Source organism: Leptinotarsa decemlineata, unplaced genomic scaffold (genome assembly GCF_025532065.1).
Source record: "Leptinotarsa decemlineata unplaced genomic scaffold, Ldec_3_MD MMD2_P_RNA_scaffold_4, whole genome shotgun sequence".
Classification (NCBI taxonomy): Eukaryota; Metazoa; Arthropoda; class Insecta; order Coleoptera; family Chrysomelidae; genus Leptinotarsa; species Leptinotarsa decemlineata.
The window spans coordinates 2749832-2770027 of NW_027412531.1; the positions used below are offsets into that span (position 1 = coordinate 2749832).

The 20196-nt window shown below is 34.6% G+C and overlaps 1 protein-coding gene and 1 pseudogene across 1 annotated transcript in view; both read right to left on the reverse strand.

The window, feature by feature from the left end:
• The window catches only part of LanA (laminin subunit alpha), a 178757-nt gene extending 165740 nt beyond the window's left edge, over window positions 1–13017 (reverse strand). Inside the window, exon 1 of the mRNA XM_074186666.1 lies at window positions 12762–13017. Coding sequence (XP_074042767.1) covers window positions 12762–12995 — 234 coding nt within the window. The 5' untranslated portion in view covers window positions 12996–13017. The remainder of the gene's footprint in view (window positions 1–12761) is intronic.
• LOC141487510 (ubiquitin carboxyl-terminal hydrolase 2 pseudogene) lies at window positions 2993–4364 on the reverse strand (annotated as a pseudogene).
• Window positions 13018–20196: the final 7179 nt, after the last annotated feature.

Consider the following 20196-nt stretch of genomic DNA (forward strand, 5'->3'; position numbering starts at 1 on the left):
GAGAAACATATATCAGTTTTTAAAGTCGATTTTCGAAGACTATTTGGATGATCTACCTTTGGTTAACTATAACAACATTGGTGACGGTGCTCCACCGCACATTTCCAGATGAGTATCTAATTATCGAACTGAAAGGTTTGGTGATAAATGGATAGGGAATAATGGGCCGGTGAGGTGGCCAGCAAGGTCTCCAGTCTCAAGTGTTATGGATACATTCTTATGGGGTACACTGAAAAATAGATTTTTTCTCAGAGGGAATATCAAAATATTGAGAACCTTCAACACAGCATTGTTAGAGATTTTTGGAAGATTAAGGAGGAGGAAAATAAATAGTGCAGTGAATAATAGTCGAAGAAGGGCACAGTTGTGTTATCATGAACAAGGCCAGCATTTTGATCATTTGCTGTGATTTACTTCTGTCTACATTTTAGTTAATTATTGTTATTTGTTCAAAGTTCTATTTTCATTGAAAAGGACACAATGTCTAATTTACATCATACACACCTGATTTATTGAATTTTGATTATTGATTCTGTCTCCGTATTTTTTCTCGGCTTTTCAAATGAACCAAGCTCGGTGATATTTTGATCCAATAACTTGAACATGACACACCCTGTGTATTAGACACTGAAGTTTTTTCTTCAATGTTTTTGACGAATTTGCTCTAATTATAATTTGTTCTGTAAACAAAGTCCGAGCATTCATTTTTTAAAAACCAACGATATTTGTTGTAGTTTATTTATTACTTTGGCTCACGATATAGAGGTTTTGGAGAGCAATGTCATATATTTTGAGAGATGTCATAGAGATTGTTTTCGTTTTGTGATAGGGAATATGCATAAAAAATAAAGTGGACTGATTTTTTTTCCTGAGCTTTTAAGGTCCTATTATTACACTCAATTCGTTATTTTCTAATTTAATATGTATTTAATCATTTAAAACATAAATCAAAAAGTAAAAAATTTACGAGCGAAATTCAAATTTGTAAAATGCCCCACCATTGGTCGAAATGAAACGTGACGTCATACGGCATGTCCTGTCAGTCACCTGTGATTTATTTTCATACATTCAGGTTGTGTTGGAGAGAAAAATTGGTTGTATTGCTATTCTACCTTAGTTTTCTAATATTTTAATGTCAAGAAATACTAAGCGTCATCAACAGCAATGACGGACAACGGTTTTGTGAAGGCACAGCCGGATAATCTTCCAAACATAGATGTATTCATGATGACCACATATTTTGCGTCAAACCCGGATTTTACATCTGCCCCGGTTAAGGGAGTAAAAGCTGCAAGGTAATTATTGTAAAACATGGTATTTTTAATCTAGTAAATCTGTTTTTATGCATACATGCACTTATAAAATTATTTCCTTCAATATAACCTCAAATGTTGTTTACATTCATTGTATGACATACGTAAATAAGGTTATGAAACTTTATCTGATGTACTTTTTATAGTGTTCGGACACATTGGTATCATGCAATATCTATAAAATGGCTTTTTTTCTTCTCCCATGATTATTACGCGATATTTAAACTAAACCACCTTGTTAACTATCAAACTAACTCTCAATGTAAACAATAAACTGACAGGACGTGCCCTATGACGTCACGCCTCAAGCGCGCGAGAAATAGGAGCGTTTGAACTTGTCAAATCAAACCAATATTTTTAAGATTTTATGAAAAAATAATTACTACTCTTACAGCTATGTTTTTTTTCTATATCAAAATGAAGTGAATAATGAACAAAAAAAATTAAAAAAATTTTTGCATATTCCCTATTGAATTAATTTTATTCTATTCTTGTAATTTTTATATAATGAAGTTAAATTGAACTTCGAACAATTTCTACACACCCAGAACCAGCAACCCAAAATCCTGACCGATATTTCCAACATATTATAGGTGGGTTCACCAAGATATGACAATGTTGTTGTGAAATGTTCGTAATATATCTTTCAATACATCCTGTGAATTCCAAGCTGGCAGTATTTTTTCGAAAAAACTCATGTCCGGTTTTTTATTATTCGGAAAAATTAAACCCCTCTATACCCTTTGCAAATGGATGATTTTAATATGAAATTTTCGTAATATATCTCCCAACACTCCCTGTGAAATTCAAGCAGGCAGAATTTACTGAAAGGACCATGTCCGATTTTCGTTATTCGAGGATTGACGACACCCTCTCATCTCTTTTGAAATCTTTCTAATTGATGAAAAGTATTGAGAGTTTCTGAGATGCCATATGAACCTCAAATTTTTCCAATAAGAAACAGGTAAACCGGTAAGGTAATTCACGAAGTTGATTCAATTATTAATAATCATTTTATTAACCTCATATTGACCGAGTCTCACTGTTCCTCGTCCTTTTATTATTTGTCAATAGCTGAATATAAAGATTCCTATAATTTCTAATTCAAAAAACAAGAAAAAGTTCCCCTTATTTCATTAAAAAGTAATCCTAGAAGTGAATAAATCAATTTTTCATTCTACATAATGAAAATGAATTCAAATAATTTAGACTTAGGTAGTGGGTGTTAAATTCATATCTGGAGTGATTATTCATCCAAACAGTTTTACAGAAATCTAATCACAGGAAACAGTGATTGTGCAAGCCATTATTGCGTAGGAGTAGGACGAATGTTGACTGGAATACATCATATTCTGGAGGCCCGGGTCTAGGACTGCATGATTTGAGGGGCGGCAAAATTTTTAAAATATCAAAATGTCCGGGACGAGAAAAGTTCAAATTAATTTTCATAAAAAATATCTGTGGAATATGTAATAATTCAATTTTTTTATTCACTTTTCAATCTTTGAATGCGATGTTCTTTTTTTAATAGATCAATTTTAGTCTTTATCGAATGTTCTACTTTTTATAAACTTAGGTTTCAATTATACCATTTAAAAACGCAGTTTGAACGTTAAATAATGAAATTTGGAACAATCATGAAATACAAATCAATTCAAAGAACTAAAATTATAAAAAAAAGGAAAGAAGAAAAACAAAATCACATCAAAGGTGCTGCTTCGTTCCCTCCTGTTCATAAAAGAGGACATATGCCTCATTGCTCACAAGTGATTTTGGCAAAATTGGGAACACGTGTGAATCGTTGTATTCATGCCACGTGCCAATATATGGGTGTCTGCAATATGCTGTGTAATGTCCGTTGTAAGTAGTCCCACTGTGATTTGAAAGTGCATATAGATTATAACGAGAAGGAGCAACATTGTCTGCTGCATAACTGCACATATCTAATCCATCTGAAGAAAAGTCAATGGAAACATTCAATTTGCCTCTGAACTTTTCCGTCGGAGAGAATCTTTTCAAATGAATTACTAAAATACGGGGAAACTTATAGATTGATAAGGACTTTGTACATCTTCTCCTTTGCTTGCACCTCGAACACATTGGTTTTTCATCTCCATCCAGAGTTTCCTCTCTTGTGAAAGACTCCAACCAATGTGACAAAGTCACTTGGCCAGATCTTTGTGGTATGGGAAGGGACACATCCCAGAAAGGATCAAAGGTTACTGATGAGTGTCCACAGTGTGTGCACTTCATAGTGGATTTTAATTGACCAACGAAATAGTCTACAATCTTGGAGTTGTTCATATTCAAATATCTCTGCCAGGACTCTTGTGCTTTTACGTTATCGCTCAAATTTTCGTCAATCTCATTTAAGATCGGTTCAGGTTTCTCAGTAATTTTGTTGAAGTCATCATGTAAACCTTCTAAGAGATATCGAAGGAATTCGTGGGCGTCTTGATGGGCAGAACCCATGTATCGAGGGGCAAATCTTTGAATCTGATTTTTGAAGTAGACTGTGTTAATTACTCTATCAGATGAATCTTCTGACTATAATTCCTTGATAACTTCTGCGAACGATTTGATTAAAACACCTTTCATACTAGAAATACTAGTATTGATATCTTCCATGTATGCATCCTTTTTTAGGTATTCCGTGTTTGATAAACATTGGATTATACTGTTCATGAAAGAGGTGTTTTCAAGATTTTGTAAACCATTGAACCCAAGAGTTTTAATTGAAGAATGTATCACCGATCTATTGTTGCAACTACGTTTGCCACTACTATCTTCTTCTGAGTAAACACGGATAGGATGATTCACCCCTTCTATGGACTGGTAGGATAAGGAATTCGAAGCAAAACTGCTCAAAACTGAATTAGATATTAGTTCTTTTGAGGGCTCAGCCAGAGGACCAAACTCAGCCTCATTTAGAGTTCCCACTTCCTTTTCAGTCAAAGCTTGACAGTTTTGCTGCGAGTCTTTCACCAAACTGCACAACTCCAGTTCTTGCACTGTCTGTACATGCCGGTATATTTTGTTCATGGGAAACATTGATAATTCGCTTAGGGTTTTTGATTGAGGAATTGTACCTAAACATGAAGCTGCATTTCCTCTTTGAATCAGAATACTAATTTTTTTGAATCAAGAAAGAGGTAGCTCTTGGGTCATTCGTTTCTTTGGATATCCTAATGCCTAATGCTTGGGGCCTAAGGTACCAAATGTTTCGATTCATATTGCATGAAAAATGAAATTATCTCCCAAATAATTGTATTTCCGTGTTTTTGACAATTCCGCTGATGAAGCTGCTGCACCGCTGGATACAGAAGTCGAAGGAACGTGACAAGGTGCCAAAGTATCGACGCATGTGAAATCCCAGACAACCGGTTTTCCTTTCCGCCAAGGAATGAGAGTCATGCTTTCTGGTCGTTTCCCATCATCGCTACAAGTGCCTGGGGGTTCTAAGATGGAAGCTATATTTGCCGAACCTAAGGCACGTTTGATGACCTCATTTACAGCTTGATGACGGGAAAAGCGCCCGGCGCTATATCTACAACTCAATCCATGATATCCTCGGGTGTCTACTTCCACTCCACACTTGCATTTGTGTTGAACAAAAATATTGGAACCTAGTCGAAGGCCTACAGCCACTCTAAAAGATTCATTGTCTAATAATGTACCAAGGGATGAAACCGGTAAGACATCCAACCAAGCACCTGCATGTTTTGACGACACTGCTTTCATACGTGCCTTATCTATAGGAGATTTAGCCAAGTCTAACAAATTATTTGAGGAATTTCTTACAAGAGGACTATCCCAGGTTTGTTGAAGATTTTTTGTGGTTCTTGGTACTTCTAGATTAGTTCGTGAGATCCATAGTTGTTCGGCCTCGCTCAAATTGTTATCCGATGGAAATCTATCACATTGATCACACTATAACTCGAAGAGAGAAAGCTAGGTAGTGAAAGATCAGTGATTGTACGAATGCCTAAACCTCCAAAAGCTACAGGAAGAGTAGCCTGATGCCATGCATTGCTCTCCAATTGATCATTCAATAAAAGTCGAAGAGTGTTACGAATTTCTTCATCAAACTTAATCAGATAAGTTTGGTGATGCCAGGTTGGAAAACATATCATGAGATGGAGGAGCTTTGGTTTCTGAGAAGATGGAAAGCTACGTGTCTTGGAAGAGTATGAACACGAGAAGACATAATTCTGAAATTATGTAATTTTTCCTCAAAAATAGTGATGAATGATTCTTCTGTAAGAGGGGAACCAAGAAGAATTAAACTATTCCTCTCAATTATTTTGATTCCAGGAGCAACGTCATTGAATTTTCTAGAAATATTCAAATCAGGTTCACTTAGAAAATGAAGTTCACATTTATGGAAGTTTAGTTCAAGCCCAATTTCCTTTGACTTTTTAATAACAGACGAAAACTTCCTTATAGTCTCCTCCCAGAGAACCGTCATCTAAATACCAAGCATTGAACTCTGTTTTTAAATTTTTGATGATATTGTCTATAGACAGGCAAAAGAGAGCAGGTGCTAATGGATCCCCTTGCTGTTCTACTTAACTTTTTGATTCATTACTGAAATTAATCATATGCTTATACATCCTTGAAAATTACTAAATTTGAACTATTTCGCAATTTGTTTTTAGTGTTAAATACAAATACTATAGATATGCATGTATTAAATATCATTTCGGTATTTATTTTAACGTCAGAACATTTTTTAATAATAGAAATTATTTTTCACTAATTGAAACTGATTGAAAAAAAAATGAATTTAAAATTTTCATTTGTAATCGGAAAAAACTTATTACTGAAAGCAGAGATGAGAAACCGACTACACGATCTGAAGCTACGGGATTGCAGCAAAAGTTGCAGCATTCAGAAACGGCATTTGTAGTCATTGTTTGGAATGTAATTTCAGATCGATTCAATGATGCTAGTAAGAAACTTCAAGAGTCTTGAGCTGATTTATCATACGTTGGTTGTACAGATTTATAGTTAGGTTAGGTTAGGTCAAAAGTGAGTGAGTCTATTCGACTTTCCACTGCAACCCGAAAGGGTTTATTGTGGCCCACACCTATTCACACTCGACCAAATAAACACAGCTTCTTAACGAAGTCGATTAGTTTGTATGGTGAGTGGTCTTTCAAGTCAAATGGTAAAAGTACGGCTCTGTCGAACTCTGAAAACCTGATTCGGTCCCCAGCGGGGCAGGCACAAAGTATATGCTCTGCTGTTCCATCATTTTCCAAGCAGAGGCGACACACACTGTCTTCCTACAGTCCAAGTCTCTGCAAATGATGATTCAAATGACAGTGACCTGTAAGAAGGCTTGTTAGACATCGTAGTTCATCCCTACTGCAGTCCAACAACTGTTTGGTATCAAGCTTCGAAGGGTGGATGAACGCCTTGGAAGATTTTGCCAGAAGTCCATAAATCTTCTTGCCATCCAGGTGTTCAATGTTTGTTTGGCAAAGCCCAAAGCGATGCCAATGACAGGTTTTGGTCTGATGAAGCTGCTTGCAGCACCCTGCTTCACAAGAGAGTCAGCAGCCTTCCATACAGTATGGTCAGGAATCTAGACCAGAAACAATCTGATAAGTATTCCTATCGAGGAGAGTCGTTTTTGACAATTTGCTACCAATTTGGACGATGCTCGGAAGGAGCCAAGAGCTTCCAACGCCGCTTGACTGTCCGAGAATATTTTTATTGACTTGTGAGTGAGGTTGGATTCTTCCGCTTGAAATACAGTCGCATAGGTTGCTAGGCAGGTTGATATATCTGTTCTGGGTTTGCAACTGAAAACACCTGCACCAGAACCTGAAGGTATTTTTGGTCCATCGGTGTATCAACAACTATCTGATCTTAATATTTCCTTCTACCGGAGGATCTAGTCCTCTCTGCTCGGGAACAGTACTTTATAAGGCAGGTCGTAGTTGACAGTTGAAGGCATGTAGTCAGAGGTCATTTACAGATCGTCCAATTTTCTCCTCCTAGTGAAAGAGATTATTAGTTTTGCTGGGGTTAACAGACATCTGCTCCCTCAGGCACCAACTGTGAACAACGTCCATCGTGCTTTGGAGGATATTACAACTACCCTTCCCGACGTAGACCTTGCCAGATTACAAAGGTCATCTGCATAACATCTAAAGTTTCCCGGCTCTATTTTTACAGGACATGAGAGACAATTTTCTAAATATGGAGTCCAAGATTATTATCGTTATAATACTCGTCGCAAAAAAATTAGAAAAATTCAGCCAGATGAGTCGCAGCTAGATGGAAGTACAACTTTTTGGGAATAAGAACATTGCATGAATGTTTATTATCCTAGTTCAGAGTGTGCATTTGGTTGGTTGTGAAAGTGGATTTGAATAGCTTTACGAAAATTTCAATTTCTGAAATAGATACATACGAATTGAGAATTCTTGCCAATAAACTGGTCAAGTATCCTGACGATTCAGAAGAGGAAACGAATGTATATAATTCCTTTTTCAACTCAAAAATTCACTCTGCACAAAATATATGCAATGTATTACATTCATGGAGTCTTCGAGATGTTTACCCAAATGTGGACTTTGCTTCATGTATTTCTTGAATATTCGTGCAAGTATACAGGGTGATTCAAAAGTACTTTGACAAACTTCAGCAGGTGATTCCTCACAATATTCTAATATGAATTGTCCAAATAAATAAATGTCCGGAAACGCTTCGTTTCCAAGATACAGGATGTTGAAGTTTTATTTTTATTTTTCGTTTTTTTCAAATACCAAACTTAATTAAACGAAACTTGGTAATAGGAGGTTTTTGAGGTGTCGAATTCGAACCTGATGTTCTTATTGCTCTTACTCGTAGGGGGCGCCACCTACACGTCTTTTCCTTTTTGAAAGATTCATAACTTTTTTGGGCGTACTTATAGCACATTTTTCAGTAAAAGAATCGATTCCTCTATCATACCTACGTAAATAAGCTACCCTTGTTACTAGTCGCTGTAAGCAACCGTTTTCTAAATATTTCGACTTGAAAACTTCAAGTCGATTATTTGATAATCGATGCATGTTGAAGTTATTACAAATATTTTGCTTTTTTCACAAGAATGCTTTGGAAATGAATTTGACGTTTTACTCGTTTGAAGAGGTCATTACTGTTGGGTACGTTCCTTTATGACATCCTTAAGCGAAATAGTTATTTTTGTGTCAAGGGTGCATAATCAGTATTTCTTTTAATAAAATTTGCAAGAAATGTCAACATTTTATTTCAGGAAATTTTGAATATGTAGAATAAACTAAAATAAACGAAACTAAATTGTATTCAAATAAATTGTTGGAAGTGTCCACCTTCAGCGAAGATACAGGCAGTCAGTTGTCTAGTCATTGAATCTCGTACCCGCTCAAAAATTATTGGTGTGTTTCTTATTGTTTCACAGGCGTCTACTATTCGGTTTCTTAGATCTTCCTCGTTCACTACTGGACTCTTATAAACTAGTGACTTCAAATGTCCCCAAAAATAAAAATCTATCGGGTTTAGATCTGGGGACCTTGGTGCCCACGCCTGGTTAGGTTCTTCTACACCCCTACCGATCCATCGATTTGGATAGATTGTGTTAAGGAATTCCCCGGCTACAACGCTAAAATGGGCCGGAGCCCCATCATGCATAAACCACATGCGGATACGAATTTCTAATGGTACATTCTGAAGTAGTCCCGGCAATTCATTTTCTAAAAAGTGTCTGTAAGTTGCGCCATTCAGTCGGAGCGGAAGAAAGAAAGGACCTATCAAGTAATTATCAATTAATGCCGCCCATACATTTACAGAAAATTGATACTGATAATGCCTTTCACTAACTGCGTGCGGATTTTCGAGAGCCCAAACATGGTTGTTATGAAAGTTTATGATAGCATTTCGGGAGAAGTTTGCCTCGTCCGTGAAGAGTACATATCTTAAATATTGAGGATTTCCAGCCAATTTTCTCAAAAACCATTGACACATAGTAATGCGTTGGGGAAAGTCTCGTGGAAAAAGAGCTTGTACCCTTTGAATATTGTATGGATAAAACTGTTGATCGTGGATAATTCTCCAAACTGTGGACTGAGTAGAATTGACAGCTTCAGCAATTACTCTTGTGCTTGTTTCTGGATTCTCCTCGAGAGCGTTCAAAACAGCTTCTTCCAATTCTGGGGTTCGGACTGCTCGTGGTCTTCCAATAATATCAGCTGCCCTCTTAAAGCTACCTGTTTCTACCAAACGACGGTGGAGACTAGCAAATGTTGGAGCTGAAGGCAGTACTCGATTAGGAAATCGCTCCTGGTAAATACGTCTTGCTTCGCGCGCATTGCCATCTGCAAGGCCGTAAACGAAATGCATATCGGCTAAATGAGCATTATTGTTTAAATAATCCATTTTTTCAAAATAAGTGTTTTTTACTTCTACTTACGGAAACTTCAACAAAACGTCTAAATATCACAAAATATGTAATTACCAAAACTACTCACAAACGTCAAATTTATTTCCAAAGAATTCTTTTGAAAAATGCAAAATATTCGTAATAACTTCAACATGCATCGACTATCGAATAATCGACTTGAAGTTTTCAAGTCCAAATATTTAGAAAACGGTTGCTTACAGCGACTAGTAACAAGGGTAGCTTATTTACGTAGATATGATAGAGGAATCGATTTTTTTACTGAAAAATGTGCTAGAAGCACGCCCAAAAAATTTATGAATCTTTAAAAAAAGAAAAAGACGTGTAGGTGGCGCCCCCTACGAGTAAGAGCAATAAGAACATCAGGTTCGAATTCGACACCTCAAAAACCTCCTATTACCAAGTTCAGTATTTCAAAAGTTATTTGAAAAAAAAAATAAAAATAAAACTTCAACATCCTGTATCTGGACATTTATTTATTTAGACAATTCATATTAGAATATTGTGAGGAATCACCTCCTGAAGTACTTTTGAGTCACCCTGTATAATTGATGTTTTTGAAGTCAAGAGAAAGAAATTTTGGTGGATATATAGTCGTGTAAATGCGCCTCTAGAATCAATAAAGTCGCCCCGGAGCGCCAATTAATTTTTATTGTTATTTTTATTTTTTTCTTCAAACTTATATGTGTATATTCCAGCAATTTCTAATGACTTGACATTCTCGACAATTTTTGAAATGAAGGATTTATTTATTTGTCTAAACTTCATTATTAATGTATCTGTAATGTTTATGAGTTATAATTCAAAATTATATTCGAACGAAATAAAGTTATTATTATAATAAAATAAAAAAAAAATTATAAAAAAATAATATTAAATCAAAATTAATTCGCTATCCCAGCATTGAGGGCGGCGCGATAAACAGGGTCAGGACGGCATCAAGCCTAAATCCTCCACTGTTAATCCTCCGCTGTTAAAATTTGATTTTAACTTCATTCTCAAATTTAATTTTATCGTCTGAATATAAAAAAATCAATGCTCAATGCCATATAAAGATCAACAATATACCTACTGATCAAGATCTTCAGATGATGTGGTGCTGCAGATTTTTCCGGGTTTTCCTGCAGCTGAAAAAGCAAACGCGCCACTGGAATCAATGAAGTCGCCCCGAAGCGCCAATTAATTTTTGTTGTTTTTATTTTATTTTTATCGTTGATTTAAAGTATACCTACTGAATATTACTGGGGTTTTATCCCACAACCAAACCGTTATTTTAACACCTCGACACGTGTTTCGATTACCAAGTGATCATCTTCAAGAGGAAGATTAAACTAACTCCAGTAATATTCATTACTACACTAAAGGTTCCAAACAGTGCATCACAAATATACCTACTGTGAAAAGTTGCAAAGCTAATTTCTGAGATGTTAGCAATTTGAAACATATACCGAGTATATAGAGTCTAAAAGTAAGAGTTACGTTCTTTTGAAGAAATAATCCATATAAAATCGTTAGTTTTGATGTTGTTACATTATTTAAAAATCTTTCGTTACAATCCATAATTCAACGCATTGAGAAACAGTGGAAGAAAATCAAACAACATACAACTCTAGACAAAATCGATTTTCAATATTATCGAAATTACATAAAAGTTATCAGATCTCGGGTTAATATTCTTAACCCTTACATACAACCACCCACATCATGCAAACGATCAGATTAACATACGAACATTATTAAAAATACGTAAGACACTGATGCTATCAATATCTGAAGCGCTCGAGTATGTCCATGCAATAGTATTTTTGTACATATTTAAAAATCTATAGCCGCTTCCCCCACTGATGAAAAGGTATATATTATATAACATTTTTTCTTTTAAGAAAGAAAGTTTTTGGCTCTTTACTACTCCATTTTGATACAAAAAAAAGGGGATGAGGGAATCTTCCAAAGAAAGGAAGGAAGTAATCAATTTGAAAATAAGTAACTCTATACATGGATGTGTAGATCATGCAAAAAAGTAACTTTCAGAAACAAACTGAAAGAAAATCCTCCTGGAACAGCTTCTTTCATATAAACATTGAATTACACGAAAGAAAAAATTTTTTTCAAAACAAATACTTCTATATGAACACTGAATTATACAGAAGATACTTTTCTCTACTCAGTTTGTATTTCAAACATTCGTTGTGGAATACAAATCAGATATCATTCACATGAGTTCTACTTTGAATGAATGGTAATGAATTGCACTTACATGGAACACTGTCACCCTCACTGGTATACATCGATGTTTCGCCTTAAGACACTTGCCCCAAGGCTCTTCAGTACCAAATTGGATAACATTATAGAAAATACTTTAAATTACGATTTTTAATGTCACGGAATAAGCTTGATCTGCTTAGATCATCGATGACATCGTAATGACATTCATTCACCTATTTGATTCAATCCCAGCCAAGAGGAATCTTATTTGAATTGACGGGGTTATATTTTTTAGGAGTGATTAATTTTTGGGAAAGAAAGTTTTTGGCTTTCTACTACTCCATCTTGATACGTAAAAAAAGGGGATGAGGGAATCATCCAGCCAAAAACTGTCTTTCCCAAAAATTAATCACTCCTAAAAAATATAACCCCTTCAATTCAGATTCTGAAATATTATGCAGAATTCTAATACAAAATTATTAACCTCTCAAACTTTTGAAAAAATATTTATTAAACTTTCATTTCTAGATATTTGAGTGGAATAAAAATAAAAATATTGTTTAGTTATTTGCCAACAACCAAGTATAAGTTCCCAGACATTGCGTTTTTAAAAATATTGAAATATGATAGAAAAAATGTTTACCCGGTATTCTTGAACATTTTTATAGTGTGCTATTGGAAAGTAGGTATGATACTTGTTAAAAAAAAGATCGGGATCAATGAATACTCCCACCGCGAGTAGTATTCATTCATTCCGGTCATTAGGAACTGAAAGAAAATAATAAAAACATCCCTCATTTTTGTCAACTTACCTGCCCCTGTATAACATTAACAGTGAGATCGTTCTCGGAATTAGCACCGATAAGCTTGCAAAACAACTCGGGTCCTTCGATATCCTCCCCGCAAGTTGCAGAAGCCGTGATATTCTTTCCTTCTGCAAGATTAAAATAAGGCGGCGTCAAAGATTCACCCCGTATACAGTCAACGTGAAAAATAAAAAGAACAAGAAGAGCCGGCAAGCTCCTCGTGCTTGCCAACATCAACATCGTCACTGAACTGAAGTGAAGAGAATTTCGGATAATTATTCCCGTCCAATGATTAGTATAAGTCAGTGGAGTGGTGTGTTTGGTCTGCAAATTCTCAGGCCTTATCAGGCTCGGCTTTCATAACTTAATGTGGGTGGTATTTGGATAGCTCAACATATACTTTTCCAATAGTATTTCAGTTGAAACTTGTTTTTTCGTAATAATAATTATAATAACAGTGATAATAATAAATGGCTTTTCATTTTACTTGGCGAACTTTAGCTTACGCTATTCTGCCACTCGACCAAGCATACGTAATTTCAAATACAAATAAAATAAATACAAACATAATATGCAATAAAAAAAACTAAAACGGGAAATTTTCTCCAAAGAACTTCTTTTTGGTTACTCGAATTCAAGCTCACTGTTTATTCAGGCATAATGTTTTTAAATCTATATCTGAAAAATAATACAAAAAGATGTTTCATATTTTCTTCGATATTATTATAGATAGATAGTAACGACCTGACACGATAAGGATTGCTCAAAATGATGTGGTATGAAATTAATTATGATTTGTGAGACATCTACTATAGTCCGTTCATAATTTGTCGATAGCACAAAATGAGGGCCCAAGTCATAAAACGGTCGTAAAACTCGTAAAATCATAGGCGGAGGTTCCTGAGGTGTTTATTCATTAAATATAAAGCTTCAGTTTATATTCGAAACTTGCCTTGAAAGGGTGAAGTTGTTACGAAGGAAAATAATTTTTGGTTTAGTACATTTTTTAATCGCATTTAATTTACGCTCGTTGGTGTTTCGGCGTCTACGGCAGTAATTAACGTCTCTAATATTTATTTTGCGAATTTTGTGCAGTGCGTGAGTAACTTTTTTTCATATTCCTACAAACATATACGTACCTTTCGTTCCTGCTTATTTTGTTTGATTGCTTGCGATGGCTTCGTCATCATCATCAACATCATCAAGTTTTACACCGGTACTGTTGCGTACAGTCAGTAAGTCTGTCTATTCACCAAGAGAGAAGACTATTGTTTTGAACGTTCACGATGCTCTGGTTTCTCAGAATCCCACAAACACTGTTCAGAACATAATCAAGAGTTGTGCCAACATGACGGGCATAGGGGAGTCAACAATATATAGGTTCCTATCAGAAAGAAAAAAAAAAGGTATAGCTAACCCAAATACAAACGAATACTTAAAGAGGGGGAGAAAACCTATTGAAATTGATAAATTTGCCAAAAATGGTATTCGAAGGAAAATTCACGAATTTTTTACAAAAAAGAAATACCCAACTTAAACAAAATTTTACAAGAAGTTAGAGACGACCTGGATTTGCCTCATGTCGGACGAACCAAATTGTGGCAAGTTTTAAAAGAATTAAATTTCCGGTGGGAGAAATCAGACCGAAAATCACTTTTGATTGACCGGGAAGAGATAATATGTTGGAGAAGAAAGTATCTAAGATCTATACGAAAATTTCGGGCTGAAGGAAGGCCAATTTACTATCAGGACGAAACGTGGGTAAACGCAGGTCATACCCTCACAAAAATTTGGACAGATAAAAATATATCAAACTCCAGGCAAGCCTTTATGGAAGGTTGGTCTACTGGTATTTCCCCACCCTCCGGTAAAGGCAGTAGATTAATAGTTTCTCACATTGGCAGTGAAAAAGGATTTGCTAAGCATGGTTTGTTGAAATTTGAATCCAAAAGCACAAAAGACTACCACGAGGAGATGACAGCTGATGTTTTCGAAGAGTATTTTGAGCAGATGAATGAACATATACCACCAAACTCAATTATAGTATTAGATAATGCACCTTATCATTCACGACTAGTTGAAAGACTTCCAACGACTGCGTGAAAGAAACAGGATATCAATGACTGGCTGCGGAATAAGTCCCTGCCTTACGAAGATGGAATGGTTAAAGCAGAACTTTTAAAAATTGCCCGGCAACACAAATCTAAGTTCAAGAAATACGTAGTTGACAAAATGGCGGAAAGACGAAACATCACAGTCCTTAGACTTCCACTCTACCACTGCGAATTAAATCCAATTGAACTCATTTGGGCACAAATGAAAAGCTATGTGGCTAGAAAAAATACGTCATATAAAATACAAGCTGTACGTGAATTGTTATATGAGTCTTTACAACATATTACAGAACAAAATTGGCGAGATGCAGTAAGACATGCAATAGAAGAAGAACAAAAAATGTGGGATCTTGACAATATAATTGATGCGACTGTAGAGACACAACCGCTAATTATTAACCTGCAAGACGACTCGGATTCCGAAGATGATCCTGTTTATTTTGAATTTGAATAGTTTTGTAAGTAATCGTAGTTTATATCATTTAAAAATAGGTATTAATTGAATAAATGTATCTTTTACAAATTGCAAGTAACTTATTATTTTTGAATAAAATAAAGAAATTTTTTTAAAATAAAAATACAGTTTACAGTACCTACAGTTTGAGAATATTAATATATTTATTTATTTAAAGTAACTAATGTTTTAATCATATACTCTACGACACTGGTCACTCATTTCCACTCAAAATACCTACATAATCGGATTAAAAGTTTTATAGCTGTATTGTATTTCTTCAGATACAAGGCGGGTTAGTCGAAAACATCTTAAACTGCCAGTTTTAGTTTGGTTTTTGTTATTATATCATATTAGCTGTCCTCTCTGTATTTCAGTTCTCTAATGAGGGTCAAACTTGCAGTGAGCTATCAATAAATTATGAACGGACTATATGTATGTGCATCGCGTTTGTATGGGGACTTCTTTATGAGGTTGTGAACGAAGTGAGCAAGATGCCTAAATTCCCACCAAGCTGAAAATCAGTAAGATTGTTTAAAATATGATTGAAAATAAAATTTGTAAGTTCCTATCTTTCCCCTGTATGGAAAAAAATGTTATTCAAGGGTCAAAACGGTAAGTTTTATCATAAAAATACTGCACACAAAAATTGCAGATCATAAAATTATCTACAAAACATGTATCAATACTTTTTTTTCTACGAGCCACCATTTTTGAGTATAACGTTTCAAAAAGGTGTAAAAGTTGTAATCGTCATAATATGCATGAGTGCGCCAAGTATATACAGAGTGACTCACGGTCGATGGTAAGTTAGACGTTTCTGGAAAACGCAAAGCATTATTTTTCCGAAAATTTCACCTCTCACATTTCCTTACCTGTTCAATCAATCTAAAATATTTTCAGGATTGCGGGGTTGCCACTTCCATCAAAAAGTCCTAGCAACTTTATTTTTTTTAAATGGAACACCCCGTATATTAATACTTTTTTGGAATCGCTCTGGTATTTTAATACTTTTTTGTTAATAATGTCCTATACCTATCTCTATCTGTTTTAGAGATAAAAAATAAATTGTGCTAAATATGGTCAAATAACACCAAGAAATCGACTCCATATCATACAGGGCGTGCTGAAATTACTATTATTTCCATTGTGCATAAAGTAGTCAAAAGTTCATTTTTTCAAATGAAACCCCCTGTATATTACTCGTTAAATTGAAAGATAGTGAAAAATACTTCAAGATGATATATCATGTCCCTATACCTAAATCGTCAAGTTTTTTCAATAAAGTCGCTTCTTCTAGCAACATTATTTTTTTTTAGAATTTGGATTCAGGTAGCAGCGGAATTATCAAGCTTATAGCAGTTCGGTTACTTTTATAAGTAATTTACAAAGAGTTATCGACGGTGTGTCCAATCATCTTCCAAAATGAATGCAAATATCGATTATTCAAACGAAGTTCTTATGAAATTATTTATTATACACATGAACAAAGTGATCAAATTATTGTCAGAACGTGTAAAAAATTCAACCAAATGTATCCTGAATTAACAACAATGAACGAGAGGAAGTTTGTAAGGTTACAAAATAGTTTCCTTAACTATGGCTCGAAGTTTCCAGGGAACAACTGTACAAAAAATCAGTCATTTCTAGGTAAAAAGTAAGATTTTGTGAGCTAAAACATGTGAAAGTACAGACAATAACAGAATAGGATGATTCAAAATAACAAAATTGTAAACAAAATGTCACATTTTGACGAAAAATGCTGAAAATGTTGTCCATTACATTCTAAACACTTTAAAATGTTTTTTTGTACGCAACTTGTGGTTGCTTATTCAATTTCCTGGGGATCCAGATCTTCAATACTCCGCACTATTCGCCGTCGCAATTCTTTGGTAGGCACTCGAGTACTGTATACCCTTTCTTTTAAAACACCCCATAAAAAAGTCAAATGGCGTGAGATCGGGTGATCTCGGTGGCCAATCCCACGGCCCTTAACGCCTAAACCAACGATCGTCGAAGAGTTCGTCAAGTTTCCTGGAAACTTCCTGGGTGGAATGAGCTGGCGCTCCGTCTAGTTGAAACCACGAATTCCTATATTCCTCTAAAGGCAAATTTTCAAGAAAATCGGTTACAGTCGTCCTTAATATTTGGAGATATCTCTCTGCATTCAGTGTATCTTCATAAATAAAAAAAGCTAATTTTATTGTTCTTCAGAATACAGAAAACATTCAGGTCAAATTTTTCTTGAAAACCCATTTCTTTTGTAACATGAGGATTATGATCAGTCCAAAAATGTTTATTCCTTCTATTGAAAATACCATCCCTCGTAAATTTTGATTCGTCGCTCCAAATTATTTTTGACAAAAATTCCCGATCTTTCTGTGTATGAATCAAAAGGGATTCACAAAAATGCATTCTACGTTCGAAGTCTTCTGCTTTTAGAGCTTGAACTTTGGTAAATTTATACGGATGCATTCCGTGATTTTTCAAAATTCGTTGTACTGAAGCATATGATACACCTAAATCTTTTTCTACACTGCGAATGGAAACTTCTGGATATGCATAAAAATATGCCAAAACTTTAACAGCATTGTCGTCATTTGGAGTAACAGGTTTTGGTAATGCTGAAGGCGCTTTTAACATGGAGCAATAGTTAAGGAAATTATTTTGGAATCTTACAAACTTCCTCTCGTTCATTGGTGTTAATTCAGGATACATTTGGTTGGATTTTCTACAAGTTCTGGCAATGATTAAATCACACTGTCCGTGTATAATAAATAATTTCATAAGAACTTCGTTTGAATAATCAATATTTGCATTCATTTTTGACGATTTTTTGAAACACCGTAAATAACCATTTATCAATTACTTATAAAAGTCACCAAACTGTCATAAGCTTGATATTTCCACGGTTACCTAGAAATCAAATTCTTTAAAAACAACTGTTATTGAAAATCTCTTTGATAGAAACACTTCAATAAGAACACCTACCAAAAAATCATTTAGAAAAGTTCACACATGCAGTTCGTGCTATTGGTAATATTGAATCCCTGTGAAGTTACTGACGATGACGAAGTAGTATTCAGTCCAATTGTAGAAAGTCCTTCATGACTAACCAATAATCCTCCTTAAAATAACGTGAGTTGGCGTACATAGTTGTAACATATGCCTTGTAATCCAAAGATCTTGTGTTCAAATCCCATGGACCCTATAATTTTTTTCATTATCAGCAGTAACGTTATACAAAAAAATTTGTATGATACATTTGTTAAAAGTGATTTTATTTTGCTCGTGAGTGTTCCACTTGCTGACGCTCGTTTTGCAATAATCCCCACTCACAAAATAAAATGCCACTTTCAACACTTGTAGGTAAAACGTGAATAACTATTTTTCCACAAAAACGGCTTTATTAAGAAAACTTGACGATTTAGGTATAGAGACATGTTATCATCTTGAAGCATTTTTCACCATCTTTCAATTTATCGAGTAATATACAGGGGGTTTCATTTGAAAAAATGAACTTTCGACTACTTTTATGCTAAATGGAAATAATAGTAATTTTAGCACGCCCTGTATGATATGGAGTCGATTTCTTGGTGTTATTTGAATATTTCGAGTTGGTTCAGACTATTATCAAAATATCAACTTTTCATGAATTGAGAGTACTGATGTACTTAATTTCAATTAAGACTATGTTTTGGACCATATTTAGCACAATTTATTTTTTATCTCGAAAACAGATAGAGATAGGTATAGGACATTATTAACAAAAAAGTATTAAAATACTAGAGGGATTCCAAAAATGTATTAATATACGGGGTGTTCCATTTAAAAAAATATAATTGCTAGGACTTTTTGATAGAAGTGGCAACGCCGCAATGCTGAAAATATTTTAGATCGATAGAACAGGTAAGGAAATGTGAGAGGTGAAATTTTCAGAAAAATCATGCTTTGCGTTTTCCAGAAACGTCTAACTTACCATCGACCGTGAGTCACGCTGTATACATCTCTGTAGTAGTAATATATGTTAAAATATTTTTCTATCGGTCATTGTAACTTACACTTATAACATAAAATATACATAAGTTATAACTATAAAAATATCAGGAAAAATGAAACCCAGTCCCTTAATTTATACGCCATTGTAACCTTGAAACAACATCTATCCCCTGTTCAACAACAACAAAATTTAGTTCAATGTGCTGAAGTTTTCAAAAAAAGTAATTCAACTCGACAAGAAATTATCACTAACGGCATTCGCTTTCTTCTTTCTATGTACGGAGCTCCTAAAAAAACTACCTGTTTAGATACATGCATTATGTTTCGTTAAAAATACCAAAAGTAAAAAATAAGTACAATGGGGAATGTTCCTCAATTTGGGTTATTACAGCAAATGCAAGTTTGAACAAAATAAAGTTGAGTTTAATTCATGAGTTTTTCAAATTCACTTCGAAAAGTATTCAAATTGATGTTTCAACCTTGGGTTTTAATTTTTAAAGGGATTTGTTTCTAATTCACATATTGGCAACAACGCCTATATCAAATTGAAATAATTTATACGTACCTAGATATTCTACTTTAAAAAAGGAAAATTATCTTTATAAATCAACAATTAAGGCAAATTATAAATTATAGTTCAATACCACCTCCACAAGCCACATAAACAGTTGTTTTGTTATTTATTTATATAGATGAAGATAGGTTAGGTTAACAAAATGTCATATGTCATAGAATGTCTCGGAACTCGGAATATAAGTAAACAGAACAGCACGCCTCTGAAATATGTCATCTTTGTTTGTCTCATTCAGGTAACAGATTCATTGTCCTTTACTAGCTATAACCGATGTTGCCAAATGGTGAAATAGAAACGAAT